A 16,279-nucleotide genomic window follows, 5' to 3' on the forward strand; every position below is an offset into this window, starting at 1 on the left:
TCCGACGCAGCGACAGTGTGGGAAGGAAAGTGCAGGCGGCCATGTTGAAAAAGATTGGCACAGCAGGAAAATGTAACATCTAATAAACCTTTACTATACACGTGACATCAGGCAGGGAAATGAAAAGTTCGAGGAAGACGAGTTGTCTCTGCAGTCCACGAAGAGGAGGAAGCAGATCCTTCACCTTCCTGAAATATTGTATGATGAAACCATTGATCCTCTCTTTTGAGACCAAGATCAAAACACTGAGATCAAAACATTTTGGATGTTCCGAAAAGAAAAGAAAAGAAAAAGATACGAGGTGAGATAAGCACACACACACACACACACGAAGACAAAGATTAAAGAAAAAACGGCTTCAGCCTTCGCTTGTTTATCTGAAGCAACATTTTTGAACAGTGACTGGAACATTTGAAATGCTGACGCTGTGAGATAGTTGATGATTCAAACCAATATTACAATGAAGAACAGCGTGAGGCAGAGGGTCACTGTGAATTTAGTGCGAGAAGAAGCTTTAAACAACAGGCTGTGGTTTCTTTAAGTCTGCGGGTTTGGTACAGGAAGAGTCCGAGCCCATTTTCTAATAAAGCAGCCACTATTGTGACCAACAGCTACAGTCACAGTTGTGTTCTGAGTGGAGTTTACACTGACAGAGCCTCTGTGCTCACATCACTCACAAATCAACAGCTCCCTGTGGTGAAGCTGCTGAAGAGGCCTTCACTGTCTGATCAACTCTTCTATCCACAGCAGCTCCGCTTCATACATTGCTACTCTTTGTAGCTCCAGGGGGATCAAACACTCTGACCCTGACAGTGGGAGAAGCTGCAGAACAAACTCAGCCCTCTGACTTCTTTCCATCCATCTGAGTCTGTTTTTCTTAAGCGCTGGAGCAGCACAGTCGTAGCCCAAACACGTTCAACTCAGCACTTCTCAAAAATCACTATCCAATTCTCCTGCTCCTGTTGAATCTTCCTGCTTCACTATAATTAACTCTGGAGTAGATGCAGAGGACTCGGACTCTCGTATCCTCCTTCTGAGTTCCTAACTCTGCACTAACCAACCACACCGAGGCAACACAACACTGATGCATCTTCACGTGTCAGAAGCAGTTTGGATACTGAAGCACCCTGACCGTCACTGCTGCCATCGTTCTGTCAACAGAGGGGGAAGGTCCCAGCCCATTCGTCCACCATCCACAGGAAGAGTCTTTTCTTTACTAGATAGCAGCAGACTGGGAACACGAGGGAAGACATGGAATGTGACAAATAGCAAAGGTCTTCGGCCGGACCTGGACTTTGGACACAGCGGCCCTGTGCAATAAACATTCAGTTATCGAGGTTCTTCTGTTCCCAGGACATTAAGATTCATTGAAGGTGCATCGGCAGGTGCAAATGATTGATTTTCAGTCCTCAATGCTCTGTTCTTCTTGATGTCCCTTCAATGCTGCTGACACGCTGGCAGAGCTCAGCTCCTCCTTTCTAAGGCAGAACAGTAGCTTTTTGTATTTTGTATTTCTGACGCTTTACCTAGTGCTAACGTCATCATCACCACCTGCAGTGTAGAGATGTGGGCAAACGAAGACTAGCATTAACAGGCAGATAGTGGCAGGAGGTGCAGAGACTCAGAATCCGCTTTCAGACACGCACTGAAATCCTGAAATTCTCCTGACTTTGTCCGAGTGAGACGCTTCCAACATCATCTGGACTTTATCGCTGCTGTGTCCTGAATCAAGGGACATTTAAAGCACCTGAATGGACGTGTTGACAAAGTCAACATGCTGCAAGGAAACATTTCCGCACCCTGGATCTTCAGTCTGTGGAGCTGTGGCTAAAGGATCCACTGTTGGTTTTTATTGACCTGAAATCAACAATTTAATGCATCTGAAAAAGTGCAGCTGACACTAATATATGACTGATTCTCACACACATTACTGGATTTTATTTAGTTTTTATTCTGGAGAACAATGTAGAAATCCTAGTTTCACGTCGTGCGATATCGGATTTTAAGTAAAAGGCAGATAGACCTTAACAGTTAATGGTTAATGTGACGTTCAACACAAACGGAAAATCGTGGTCTGGACTTTGAGCTCAAACCCTGTAAACGGAGCTGCAGATTCCCGATGTTATAACTGTGCACAAATCTGTGCAAAGTAAATACTTTTGCAAACGGTTCGTCAAATGGTTTGACGACAGGCCCGTTGTTCCTCTACGTCTGTTTTCCCTAAAAGCTAAGGGCAAATAATTTGTCACCAAGCAGCACTGTAATAACAACAATTAGGATTAATTAGGTTTGTTGAGGCCATTTTTGTTTTTATGTAAACACTCGATCCTAGGGTCGAGCAGATATTTTTGCCTGGAGACTCGTCCAGATTTTGCAATAATTCCTGGAAAATGTGATTCAGCCTACGCTGTGGGATATTTTTACAGGTGACCTTCATTTCTCTTCTGTGCCCCGCGTCTGTCAGGTCAGCTTATTCTCATGGTTCTATTATGTTACAGCAAAGCAGTCGACAAGCGTTTCTAACTGAAAGAACCAAGATTTTGTCTTATTTATGGCTCTCGCTACTGTGAACAGGCACTTTGCCCGTCTAAGAAGAAAAAGTGGATGTCAGTGGTCATTAAAACGGACTTGATGCCACATGGGAGCATCTCTGTGGTGTCTGTGACGCCCTGAGGGAAACGCCAACATGATGTGAGACGTGTCAGCCAACACCATACACAACATTTGTTAATTAGCCTGTATAACCTTCCACCAATTGCCTGTTGTTGCCACTGGTGCTGGAGATGGTGCCCAGGTCGGAGTGGTGTTCCCTCAGCAGGGGTGGGGGCTCCGAGGGGGGGGGCGATGTGGCCACGCCATCGCTCTCTCAGCAGGACTTTGAGCTGCTGAATTGAGTTTTTTAATTGGTTGTGCTGCGCACCAGGAGCCGCCGCAGGAGCCGTCGTGTTGGCTTCATTTTCGCCTGCTGGGCACTTTGTGTTTTGATACAGCTCACACCCAGCTGAGAGTCCATTTAGTTGCCACAGGTTTGGTTTGGGGGCAGAGTAATAAAGCAGAGAGCCGTCACACTGTTACAGGCTGGCTGGGTTTTCTTATGAACTGGAGATTAATATTAATATCTCATTTTATATAGTTTAAATATTTACATAATTCTGCTGTGTCGGGCAGAAGAATCAGAGGTTTGGGGAAGATCTCAGTTTTGCATCCTGAGGGCATTTTGCTTTGAGCTGAGTCTCGTCCACGTGCTACAAAAATCAGGCTGCAGCAGCGTTTATGCAGTTTGCTGATTGGCTGGTTTGGGAGAATCAACACTGACTGATTTTGACGAAGTTCAAACATCAAATTGATGTGAATGACACGAAGCAAAAAACGTACTTTGCTTTTTGTTTGAACATCACTTTACAGTGCGTGTGTCGGTGCAACAGGGATAAGTTGCCGTGAAATCGTAAAAAATTTGGGCTTTTTAAATTTGACTTCTTCAATCTATGGATCATAACATATAAGATTGGACCCGTCTCCCAAAAATTACTTTCAAATGCAACTAAACTAGACGGATTATGGGGGAATGCAGCAAATCCTTTGATTGAATGGAATATTTACAATGCAGTGATGCAAACTTGTTGGCAGCTGTGACGTCATCTACGCTCAAAAGCCCTTTGTGCTTGCTGAATATGTTTTAAGCTAAATTTGAGCTAAGAAACTAGAATTCAGAATTGAGCTGAAGTTGGCTTTGCTATATTCTCATTCCAAGCTCAAATGCATGTTTTAGAACAGAGCCGGAAGTTATTCTGTAAAAATGACCAACTCAGATTTGAGCAGTTTAGCTGTAATATGTGCTGCGTAAATATTCTTCAATCTTAATATCAGTATCTCAGTAGAGACCCCCCCCCCCCACCACTGAAAAAAAGCTTCCAACTCACAAAACAAACAACATGAGTGGAAAGACCCAAACCAAGATGAATCTAATTCTTTTACAGTCAGTCCAGCTTCAGAACTCAGGTTCTAACAAATCTTACAAAGTGTTGCCTTTTACTGAGATGCTCTTCCTCTAAAGAACTCAGCTGAGGGCCTGAGGGCTGAACACACTCCCTGACCTCCTCTGTGTGTGTGTCTCACTTGTCAGATGATCGTAGATATCAGAATCTGTAATGAAGACGGAGGAGGCCTCCCGGAGGACGTGATGGTTCAAGAGCTGCTGACCTGCATCTCCGAGCAGCGGCTTGGCCGCTGTCATGACGCCTCTGAGTAATCACACTTCATGAATCGTAATCTCCGAGGAGGCCGGGGCCCAGAGGAGACCCTGTGACATGCGAACAAACAACACAGAGTCTTCTGCTGGCAGGCAGGTCACATGCTCCATCACTACATAGAGGAACAAAGTCAGATCACTGGCAAATTCTTTGTTTAGTTTTAAGTTTGTGAATGTTGTTGTAGTGGGATTTCAATTCTGTGTACGACAGTAAAATGATTCTTTTGTATTGCTGGTGACCTTTTAAACAAAACAGATGATTGTTCATTGTAATAACAATTTTTCTTAGGTTTTTCATTTGGCTTTGAGATTAAATGCAAAATGTAACTAATCTGCTTACGATTAAAAATCATCCAGAGTGAACATTGGTTATGTTTTGCAAAAGGGCAAAAAATACCAGAAACTTCCTAGAACTGCAGTACAGAGCTGATATTCAGTTCTTATAGTAATTAAGAAAAACATATTGTACTTGGGTTCAGTCATGAAAACACAGTACAGACAGTACTGCAGTATTTTCAAAGTGCAGGTCTCAGTAATGCTGCTGTTCGGGAGGTGAAGAACAACAGATTGTGGGACGGAACTTTTAGGGATAGTAGTCAGAATTCTCAGCCAGTATCAGTCAGTGATACCTTGTCTTCGGGTTCCTGCGAATAGAAACAAGAGCACAGGAAAAAAAAACGCTGCGCTGGCTCAATTTCACAGAGAGAAAAAAAAAAACTATCATTATGACACAATTTTAAAATTTGAGGCTGGAGTCGGTTGGAGACCATAAAGAAACCAGCCACCAGGCGGCGATCAGACGTACGAAATATGTTAGATTGTTAAAGAGCAACTCCACCTTTTTAATGTGCAGTGAATAGCTGCAGTTGGATTTTGTCACCATTACTTTCTGTAATTCAGCTGCTGTTGTTGTTCTCATTTTTAAAACGTTTAATTTTTCCACCGGTATCGAATACTGATGACGTCACAATGAGGACAACCCTACAAAAACCCTACAGCTTAAATGAGTCACGAAATCTACTTCATCTGTGGGTGACATAACAAAACGTTAAAGAAGTATCTTTCAAACGTGTTCATAGATGCTACCCAGTTAAAACTTGTTGCAAAAATTCAAAAGGAACATTGAGTTACGTTGTACTTTTGGCTGCAGTTCTCTTGCTGACTGCTGTTCTTTTATTCTGACAGTGTCCAAAAGGTTTTGGAGTGAGATTTGTACATATATCGACTCCCGCATTTAAGGAAATTTTGCTTTATTTTGGGAAGATTTACTCTTTGGGTTCTTCTCTAAGTGTTAAACGCATAGATGTAAATTCACTGGCAAATAAGCTCAGTGTTTGCTCCATTTCATCACTTTACTGCAGAGAAAATACAAAGACCATAAAAATGGGATTTTGTACCATTTTGAATTTTTGGTTTCAAATCCTGTGTTGATGTCTCATTTGTCTGTGAGCTTTAATAATAATAATACATTTCATAAAAAGACTCACTTTGAGACTTTGTAGATGTTTCCTATAGTTTTTTTCTTTGCGCACACGTGACCTAGTGTCTCAGCACACGTCTCTGTACAAACTATGAGTCTACTGGACTTTGTCTAGTGTCGCCTGCTTCCATCAAGAGTCCAGTCTTTGCTGGTCTTCACGTGTGTCCCCAGCTTTACTAGCTCAGTTACTGCAAGATTATCAGCTGGACTTTACCTAGTTTATAGGAAACTAAATTCTAGAAACTGCTAGTTCCTTCAGAAACGCTCTGGCTAATCTATGATAATCTCACGGATCAGCATATTTTTAATAGACACTTGGTGATTAAGTAATAAAAGCATCAATGTTGAACTTCAGGGATGAATGTGGGGAGATTAGTGAGACTGTGGTGATAAAAATCTTACTTTTTCAGCCATTTGGAGACAAATTTAAACTCCTGGTTTTATACTAAAACGGCCAGACCAGACTTCCTGCTAAAGTATTTAAACACACCTACCAAACTGTTTGCAAGTATGAAACTGCATGACCCATGGTTACTACATTTTCTAGGACATGTCAGTACAGCCAGCAGTACTTTGAACAATTTCTAATGTTTTTTAAGAACGTAGTATTTGGGATTAGGACCCGGAGCGACTGCGTTTGAATCTCCCGTTGTGAGGGGAGGAGCCTGGAGGAGGACAGCAGCCACTCGCGGACTCTGTCCTGGAGCGAAGAAAGTCCGAGTGAGAAGAGGAAGACCTGGAAACATCACCGCCACCTTTAAATATCAGGTGTCACATTGTGGGAACGAGTTTCAGACTTATACACATTCATGAGCTCGTTATAATACATTTAATTATTATGAAGCCGAGATATGTGTTTCATTATCTCGCTGCAATATTTTATTATGGCTTGCAACTTGTGAAGGATCTGTTAAGAAGACTGTGTAATTAGTGGGGATTTATTCAAGGCGAGCGCTGAGCAGATATAGATCTCTGAACCCTAATTCAACATGGATGGTAATACAGGCACTTTAATGTTATTACTAGAGGCTTTAAACTCCAATAATGGGCAATTTTTTTCACTTTCATTTGCTTTATCTAAACAGACACTGACATCTTGAGATAATGAACTTTAATTTCTGTCCCAACCAGGAACAAAAAAGGAAGAAACTTTTTAAAACTGTTTGTTTTTTAATACATCTTTCAAATTATTCAAGAAGAGCTCATCAGTTGTTAACAGCAATTCTGTTGCAGATCTGCAGGAGAAAGTTGCAGCAGAGAAACAGGTGCAGGGTATTTTATAAAAGCTATATTAGCTCATATAAGGATATGAGTGTCCTACTTCACCAGTCATTAAAAGGAGTATTTCTGAGGGTAAAAATCCAGCTGTTCTGGGGGGGGGGGGAAGTCATTTTGTAGCTATTCATAGGACCCTGTTGTTCAAAGTGTGGTTCCTTCCTCACCTGAGCACAGCTGGCCAATCAAAATGTAGCATAGTTGTCAGTCTTGGCTCGTTGATTTTGTAAAGCTGTAGAAAAGGTTAGAGATGTCCCCACACCCCCCATAAGGGTTTATGTACTTTGGTCTCTGCATTAGGATGTAAATTCTGCAGGTAAAGCAGGAACAAGTCTCTTTGCACGTAGCAGCAGGAAACAATGAGATCAGCTGTTTGTTTGAGGTACTTGTTAAACTGCAGGTGGCTTTTTCAAAGTGTGTTGATTACATTTCATGACCAGGTTAAATTCTGAAATAATCTGAAGTGTTGACTCGTAAGAGACGACCATATAATGGACTGAATGTGGTGTCTAGTCCTTGTGGCCAACAGGAAACTTTAAAAACACACCTGTTGCAGCTCGTCGCTTCTGTGCAGACGACTCAAGCGTCATTGGACGGACGCCAACAGGCATCACCGTCTGTGGATCTAAGGGAGACATTGTTACACGCTCCGTAACAAAGAAGGCCCAACACAGGATGTGGAAGCAGCTCAACCTGCCTCAGGCGATGCTGATCCAGTCCTACGCTGCCAAAGTGGGCTCCGTCCTCACGTCATCCATCACTGTCTGGTACAGTGCAGCAAACAGAAAGGGACATTCAGAGCATCGTCCACTCAGCTGGAAAAAGACTGAGAGCAATAAAGACCTTCATCAGCAGAAACTGCTTCTTCACAGTAAAACAACACAGCAAATCCAAACCTACTTATAATCTCAAATATTGTACTTTTACATCCTACCTGGCAATGGGATGTGGACAATTGGACAACAATACATTTAATTTCCTTCCTCATCACATATTTAATTTCTAATTCAATAATTAGCCATAACTGTGAATGTAAATAGTTTTGTTTGATTCCTATCACAAAGCCCATGTTGCATTTCGTTTTATTCTTGGTGTACGTGAAGCATTTGGGAAGATCACACCCATCATGTGACATGCACGGTGTACAGACTTGTTCAATGGAAGTTGTGACAGTATCAGACAGTAAAGAGGCTCTGATTGTTACAGGAAACGTTGCTCACTGACCCTAAAGTCTTTGCACATTGAGTCTTTCTCTCAACTTTCAACAAAGTGGTTCTGTGGGTCGTATGAGAGGTGAAGGACAAACCACCTGTGTGGTGGAAAGGTTGAGGACTTGTTGGAAGCTGGAGCTGAGATATCTGGGAAATGTAGACTTTACTTTATAATCCACTTCCACTCGAGCTCTGCTGAACTTTCTGCAGATACAATTACTATAAAACTTGTTAAGAGCAAAACAATGTGTGAAACCATATGCGACCTACAATAACCGACTGCTCCAATCTTGATGTGCAGGTTTTGGTAATTTAAGAAATTTGCTATGTCAGCCTGAATAATAGCTTTTAATTATAAACTTAATTAGTAAATCTTCTCCCTATTGAAGCTAATGATTTTAGTTGCTTTTGTTTTAAAGCACGTCTTAAGTGCTACCCAATTATTGCCATCATTAAAAAGTTAATGACTTACCCGGCTATTAAGAAAACCTGCTGGTGCAACCTTTCAGAGCATAGAAAGGTCATCAGCAGCTCCCTCGCTGAGTAAATCTAATCCAGCCGTTTAAACACATGCAGAGGGATTGGCCTCACCCTGACACTCAACTAATGAGTCACTGGATGGTGCGTCTCACCCGGGAACACACACCAACGTGAACAGGAAATGGCTCAAGTGCGTTTCAGGACCAAATAAAAATATGCATTTATGGCAAAAGAAGAAACTATGTAAAATATGCTGTAACGATGCTGTAGTTGAGCCACTTTAAAGACTCCCAGCCCCAAAGCTTTCCTCCTCACTGGTACTAGTGTATATATAGATATATATGTATAAAAAAGCTGTAGCAAAACACTATTGGTGCAACCAATTGCATCAACCTAGTGGACAATTTCATGAAAAGTGATCTTTATATGTTTGATAGTAGCAGAGAACAAATTCCATATCTTTAGCAGAACTTAAATTCAACAGGGGAAAAAAACGACATTGAGTTCTGTGGATTATCGGAGGTAACAGGGACACTGGTCCTGCTGAGATGGTAGTTTCTTTTGCATTTTGGGTGATTTGAAGCCTTACAGAGGTTGTAACCAGACCACCTTCCTGCTTTGCTGTAAACGGCATCGCGTTCACACTGGATGTTCCACTCGCCCTCTAAAGGGCAGTAAGGGCAGACGGAAAAACGAGGAGCTGCTCCCAGCATTAGATTTAAATATCAGTCACTATTTTCCATCATTAAGTATTTTTCCCTGCCTTCAGAACTGAACCGCTGACCCAGATTATTAAGGAGTTTGAGCTCGGTGTCAGGAGACTTAAGGGTTTAAAATCAGCAGGTTGATTAAAACGGTCGGACAAAACATCAAGTAGCTGCCGTTTGCCCCTGAGGCTGAGTTGGTTCCGTCAGACCCCCGGTGCTTAATTTACATCCCTACCTGCCATCACTGCTTAATGTCTATTACAAGGGCGGATGAAATGCCTTCATCCACAGGGCTCAGCTATTCACCACGAGGTAAAGACCCCACAGTGCGGGACCCACCCTGCACGGTGCTCCACTTTGCATAATCGCATCTGAAACTGGTCAAGATTGGCCCAACAGGGAGAGCAATCAAACAGCAAAACGAGCCACAAAGCATTTACAGACCGGAAAATGTGGAACCGGCCAGTGATGGGGGACGACTGTAACATGCATGAGCACATGACACTAATATGGGGTTTGGCTTGATTCATTTTTGTAATGGAAGTGAAGCAAGAGGAAAAACAGCAGAGCGAGCAACAACCCAGTCTAGATGAGGTTGTTGTCCTTGAAGATGAAAGTCGTACTGACCTGTGGTTAAAACTATGATCTAATTTTCTCTAGATTCACGACTCTCAGAAGAACTATCGATTATTTCATGCATATTTCACCAAAAGCTTTTCTGTGGCGATTTTCAGCCCAGTGATTCCAGTCCTCAGAGAACAGACTCTGTCTGAGTGGGACCCAAGCACATATACTTCAACTATTCTTTGGTTTGTTCCCTCTCTTTCTCCTGCAGGAAGAGGTGGGTAGAGTAGCCAGAAATTATAATTAAGTAAGAGGTGTGTTACTGAAAAATAATATTACTCAAGTAGAAGTAAAAAGTAGTCATTCAAAAAAATTACTTAAGAGCAAAAAATTAGTTGGTGAAAAGATTAGTCAAGTACTGAATAACGGATCATATCAGATGTGATTCATTTTTTAGAAACGATGTAACCAGACAGACAAAAATATAAAATAATCTCCAAATTCTGGTATTTCCAAATATAAAATAAGTAAAAATAAATAACATCTTTACTAAATAAATGGTGTTGTGTGTGAACGCAAACAACAAGTCTGTTGGTCCTGACGTTACCCGGACTTTACCCAGGCGGATCCCTAGTGCAAAGTCCACCTGAGCTGATGTGTGAATACAGGAGGTGACACTGTGGAGGATGTACCATGAGTGAGTGAATGGACGTGTTAATGACGTCCATTTCCTGCCACTGCACCGAAAATGGGCAAATACGAACAACCAAAGGTGAAGAACTCATTCATTCATACGGAAACAACAACAACAACAACGTCGAACTAAAGGGGAAACGCAATTCGTGAACTTCTGTCGGTGAGGGCAGACCAGGAAATCGTCAAACAAATCCAAAGGAACAGCACGAGTTTCTACTTCCGCAGCCTTGTTTTTGTGCCCGAGCTCCACCCCTTTCCCAGGTACAAGGTGTATTTCTTCACAAGTGCAAACGCATCTCCAGACAATACCAGGACCAGATCCCCCCGACATTCTCTAGAGTTCATGTCTGAAACAGGCTTCACAGTAGGTAATGCATGAATTGTGTGCAGAGTTGCTCTGGGGCAGCAGCCATCAGGCCCCCAGAAGGCTGACAAAAGTTAAACTATGTAAAGCTTTTTTATTCTTTTTTTTTAAAATATCATTTAAAAAAAACAATCAGGCTGTGAGGCCACAGGGGACTGAGCCACTGAATTAGTTCCATTTGTTAAAGGTGATTTAAAGTAGGATTTGTGGACTATTTTGGTCGCCACATTTCACTTATCCAGCAGAACACGTTTCAGAAACCTGGATTTTTAGCTTCTAGTTTTTATGCCAATAGTCATATAGTAAGTTCACCGGCGGCATCTTTGGCAAAAATAAATGTGTAAAATAAAAGCAAGGACTCAGCTGTAGCCCAACGTAGCGTTTGTTCTTCACAAATCTACTCAAGTAAGTGTAAACCGTATGTTGCAGTAAAACTACTCTTAGAAGTATGTTTTTTTCAAAAAGTTACTCAAGTAAATGTAACAGACTAGATTTACCTCCTTACTACTAGTACTGCAGTATACACTCCTATAGAATCTGTAATATTTATAAAGGTAAAATTACATCAAGCCTGTTTGTGACTTTGAACAGGGCTCAACCATGTGGCTTATTTCCTGATCCCGAACAACTAAATGAGGCCATATCTCACCATGCCAATGCCCGTATCCTAGCAGCTGCAGCCACTGGTGTTTGTTGGCACAGAAACCACAGCTTAGACACACACACACACACACAGCAATGAGTCTTTTCAGCTCTCTGTAAATATGGTAAAGGCAGGATGTAAAGTACCAAAAGATGTGCGAACACAAGCTTTCTGCTGGGCGTAGAGCTGCAGAGTGAACTGCTCAGCCTTTAATTCCCAGTGCACTACAGTCATTCTGCTCTGCAGGCTGCAGCTGATGTGCGCTTCTCTTTCATAACCTTAAAACATAAACCCTACATGTCAGATTCCATTGGCACAGCGATGCACATCACATTTGAGTGAATTAATCATGCAGATGTGAGCCGGCTGTGGTGCTGCCTCAGTGGGAGGGTTGAGTACACCTGCATTTAGCCCCACTTGTGCCTTCCAGGGTCCCATTATGCCGTCACACAGCTGTTAGCATCGGAGAATCAACAGCTACATCTGAGAGCCGAGTGCCATTTGGCAAAATTTTCCACAAGTGCTCCCTCTATTTGATTTATGCAAATCAGCGATGCGCCTCCTGAAAGACGGAGCTTTTCAGCTGTTGGAGAGTCAGGCAGAAGTCAGCCGGCTGCATGTGCTTCGCTCTAATTCAGACTGCACATAACCTGCTTCATGGGGGAGGCTAAACGCGCATTTCTCCAGGTAAAACATTTCGTAAAGAAGGGAACCACCATGGGATGGTGACAGCCCCAGTGGCATGAACGAATTCAGAGAGAAAAATAATACATTTTAGATGACGGCACATATTTCTCCATATTGGAGTTCACATTAAAATTGAAATTATATCACACGATGCCTCCGTTTTTCAGTCCTTATGCCAGATTTTAAACCTTTCAGCGAGCGGTGTAATGTGGCCAGACAAGTGTCTCCAAGCTGTTGGTCAACATCAGAAAAACACGAGATCGAAGTCTGCAGGTTTGTGGAGGAGGAGGAGAGTGTTTGCACAGGGAAAATGAAAGGAGGCAAACAGATATTGAATTCCAACAGGTTTGGTTCCAGACAGAAGAAAATCTAAATCTATGTGTGGAACAAATATGAGGATTGTTCCTCCATCAAACTGCACATTATCAACATAATTAGACATATTTGTAAACATGTTTTAATATCTTTTGCTTGCTGTGATTATTCCTACATATTGATTTTAGGAGACCTCCTCTATAGACCTGATACCTGTCCATGTCGTGATGGCATCAAAACAAAGATAAACTGAAGTCAGATGACATCACCTTCCGAAAATGCTGCTGGCTGCAGGTATTGAAGGTCTACTGAAATTAATATATTCGAAAAACACCTGATGGGCATCAGCAGCAGATGTGTCCTGTGAAAGCATGTAGGGTGAGCAACTCTGATCCTGCTGGTCAACATGAACTGGGACTGTACATCTTCAGACCAAGTGTCCAAAACCACTAAACAGGGTTCGCTGCTCCGTTCAGGGATTATTAAGCTCCGCTCACAAAAACGGTCAGAAGTGGTTTAAACTACATGTGTCCTGTTCAAAGCCAGTACGAACAGAGCCAGGCTGGTTTCCAGTCTATATGCTAAACTAAGCAGCTGCTGGCTGTGACCACAGATATCTGGGTCCAAACATTTTCAGTCTACATAATCAGGGCAGCTGTTAGTTTGAGCAAAACAGAAACACTACATTATGAGTTTTTATTTAACATTTCTGTTTAAGACACGTTTAACACTATTTCCCTGACCGAGGATGTGTGAGACAGAATAATCCTTTCAGGATTTCATTTATGCACTTGTACCGGGTGTGGCCCCCCCACGCCGGAGGCCACGCCCCTCAGAGGGACGTTTAAAAGCATTTAAACACATGAATGTACATTTACACACTAACTTAAAGCCACAGAAAGCCAGTTGAAAACTAGTTCTAATCAGAACACTACAAATTCTGACCCAATAATTGTCATGACGGCTACAAACGTGGACAGATAACATCAGGCAGTAGAGGAGGATGTTCTGAATGAATGAAGTACAAACATAACACGATCAGATTAGTCAGCAATGAATCAGGGAAATTCACCAAAGGTTTAATTTCTTGTACCAAGAAGCAAATCTATTTGAAAATATGGACATTTTCAGAAACAGTGAATACAGAAATATTCAATGCACCAGTCCCTTCAGTGTCAGACGTTGTCCACAAATCTCTTGTGTGGTCAAACCAACAAAGAGTTCAAAAGATTACAATTGTTAGAAACACAGATAAAACAGCAATTGATCATAATTTGAAAGCTGTATCAGAGAATGTTCATCCAAACATAAATTGTCTCACGTGACAGCACTGGTGTGATGTGACTTTGACATTTTAGGGTGGGGCCGGACCTCATTAAAGTGTGTGTGGAGTGTGTTCATCCTTCCTATTCCTCAGTGTCCAGAGGTCCTCGGTTTGGGGGGAGGGACGGTTTGATTCGCTGCCAACGATTTGGTGGCCAGATGATGTGGGAGGCCCGGCCGTGAAGCAGCCCCACAGACACCTGGGAAAAAAAGCAACAACTCAGGATCAGAAATTTGTCTTCAGAAAGAGAAAATGTCCTGAGCTGATCCTTTTCGAGGGATGTCTCACTGGACCGATACCAGGGACAGCAAATTCAATTACTCGGACACAAGGCTGGGTTCTGTCCACATCCGTCTGCAGGTGTTGCTGCTTGGGAATTAAACTTCAAAAGAGTCATATTATGTTTTTTTGGATCTTTAGTGATGATGATGATGATGATGATGATGGCGTCCAACAGCTGAACGTATGTAGAAGAAATGACACAGTCACACTTTCTCTCTACCCTCCCAACAGTTGACTGCTCTGCTCAGCCCACCGGCAAGCTCGCACAAGTTGGCCAATAAGATCAGACCCATTCGCATTCCCGCTGATGTTCAGGGGCTTGAAAACATCAGCGGCAGGGACGATTAAAACTGGCAATCTGACATCTGAAGATGTGGTTGCTCAGACATCGCTCTGGCTGCATAAATTAACGCTGCTTTGCATACAGGTCAAACACATGGCAGAAAATGTCAAATGCTATTAATGGCGCCTGTTATCTCTGATAAGTTGCTGTCTTTATTAAAATCACCTTACTAACCTTTAGGCGGCCTGAGCCAGAGGCAGACAGATGAGGTTTGATGTGACTTGGACTGTGTCACCCTGCTGGCTGAAGTTGGGTTGAAATATTAGCAACACAAAAAGCCACGACACTGCAAAGAGCTGCAGGTCTACTATGGCGAGGTACTGAAAAAGAAAATGATCGAATCGAGTTTTCAGCTGTAACTTCTAACCCAGAACTCGTTATAAAGGTTGTGAAAATGTGACATTTTCAAGCTGAAGGGACAAATCTCAAGAAATGTGTCCCACTTGCTGATGCCAGTTATTTCCTACGGTAATTTAACAGCCAATTTGTCTGTAAAACGTCCAAAAATAGTGAAAAATACAAAATCCATGAGTCCAAGACATCTTCATGCTGCACCCTTGATGCAGGCAATCAGCAGTGTGCAGGGTCTTTGAGGACCAGGATTAAGGACCAGCGCTCTGTGGTAGTATGTTTAGTCCTCATCAACTCTCTATGGATCCTTGGTTTGTCTAAATTTAGTTCCTCTGCTTCACATTTAGCGCTTCATGTTTAGTCCAGGGCAGCGCGGTGGTGGAGTGCTGCCGCTTACAGCTCAAAGGTTGCGGGTCCACGGTTGGGGTCCCCAGTGGGGAGGCCTTTCTGTGTGAAGTTTGCACGTTCTCCCCATGGGTTACCGGTAGGTGTGAATTTGAGTGTGAATGGTCGTCCGTCTGTTGCATGTCTCTCTGTGTTGGCCCTGAGATAGCTGACATCTCCAGGGTGTCCAGCTGGGATAGAGTCCAGCCCCCCCCCCAACTACCCAAATAGGATAAGCGGGGACAGATAATGGATGGATTTTTAGTCCAACTATGGTTCCTTTATTGTCCTGCTCCTTGGTTTTGTTCTTTGGTTCCTTGCTCTGGCCTTTCCTTTAGTTTCAAGTTCTTTCTGGAACTCACTGGTTCCTTCCTCCAGGACTAGGGGTGAAATCTTGGCAGCTGAATGAGCTCTGTCTGACTCACTGGTATTGATCCCCCCTTGCAGATCCATTGTGGCCCAAAACGTATTTATTGGAACCTTTAAATGCTTTAATAGGCCACACTTCCCACAGGATATGATCAGCCACGCATTAAATTTGGTTTCCCTCATTTTTTATGTTTTTCTAGGTTTTGAATTTCTCAGAAAACAGTTTCCACCTTCAGCAAATAAACTTAGAGGAAAGTCAGAAAGTACACTCCATCGGGAGTTAACACTATACACTGTATGTAGAGACTGTGGGTGGGTATTTGTTGGTTTTGGACCATTTCTGATCGACCCATAGGCTGAGTGCATCATTTGTGGGAGCCGATGTGCTTCTGAGTGAAAGGCTGTGGTGGGTGGCGGCGAGCACTGCAGGCCAGATTTAAAAAGAATACATTATTTAAATGAGGCCTCCTTGATGGATGGAATTCATTTGGATGTAGCCTATTGATCTAGCAGTCTTAGTCATGTTTCCCCTGGTATGAATATTCGACGGTGACA

The 16,279-nt window shown here is 42.6% G+C and overlaps 1 protein-coding gene across 2 annotated transcripts in view; it reads right to left on the reverse strand.

Annotated features, from left to right (window-relative positions):
• Window positions 1-13,729: 13,729 nt before the first annotated feature.
• The window catches only part of immp2l (inner mitochondrial membrane peptidase subunit 2), a 135,106-nt gene continuing 132,556 nt past the window's right edge, over window positions 13,730-16,279 (reverse strand). For both annotated transcript variants that reach the window (XM_067492859.1, XM_067492858.1), the window contains one exon: window positions 13,730-14,194. In XM_067492859.1, the coding sequence (XP_067348960.1) occupies window positions 14,078-14,194 (117 nt within the window). In that variant the 3' untranslated portion in view covers window positions 13,730-14,077. The remainder of the gene's footprint in view (window positions 14,195-16,279) is intronic.

Source organism: Channa argus, chromosome 23, assembly GCF_033026475.1.
Source record: "Channa argus isolate prfri chromosome 23, Channa argus male v1.0, whole genome shotgun sequence".
NCBI lineage: Eukaryota > Metazoa > Chordata > Actinopteri > Anabantiformes > Channidae > Channa > Channa argus.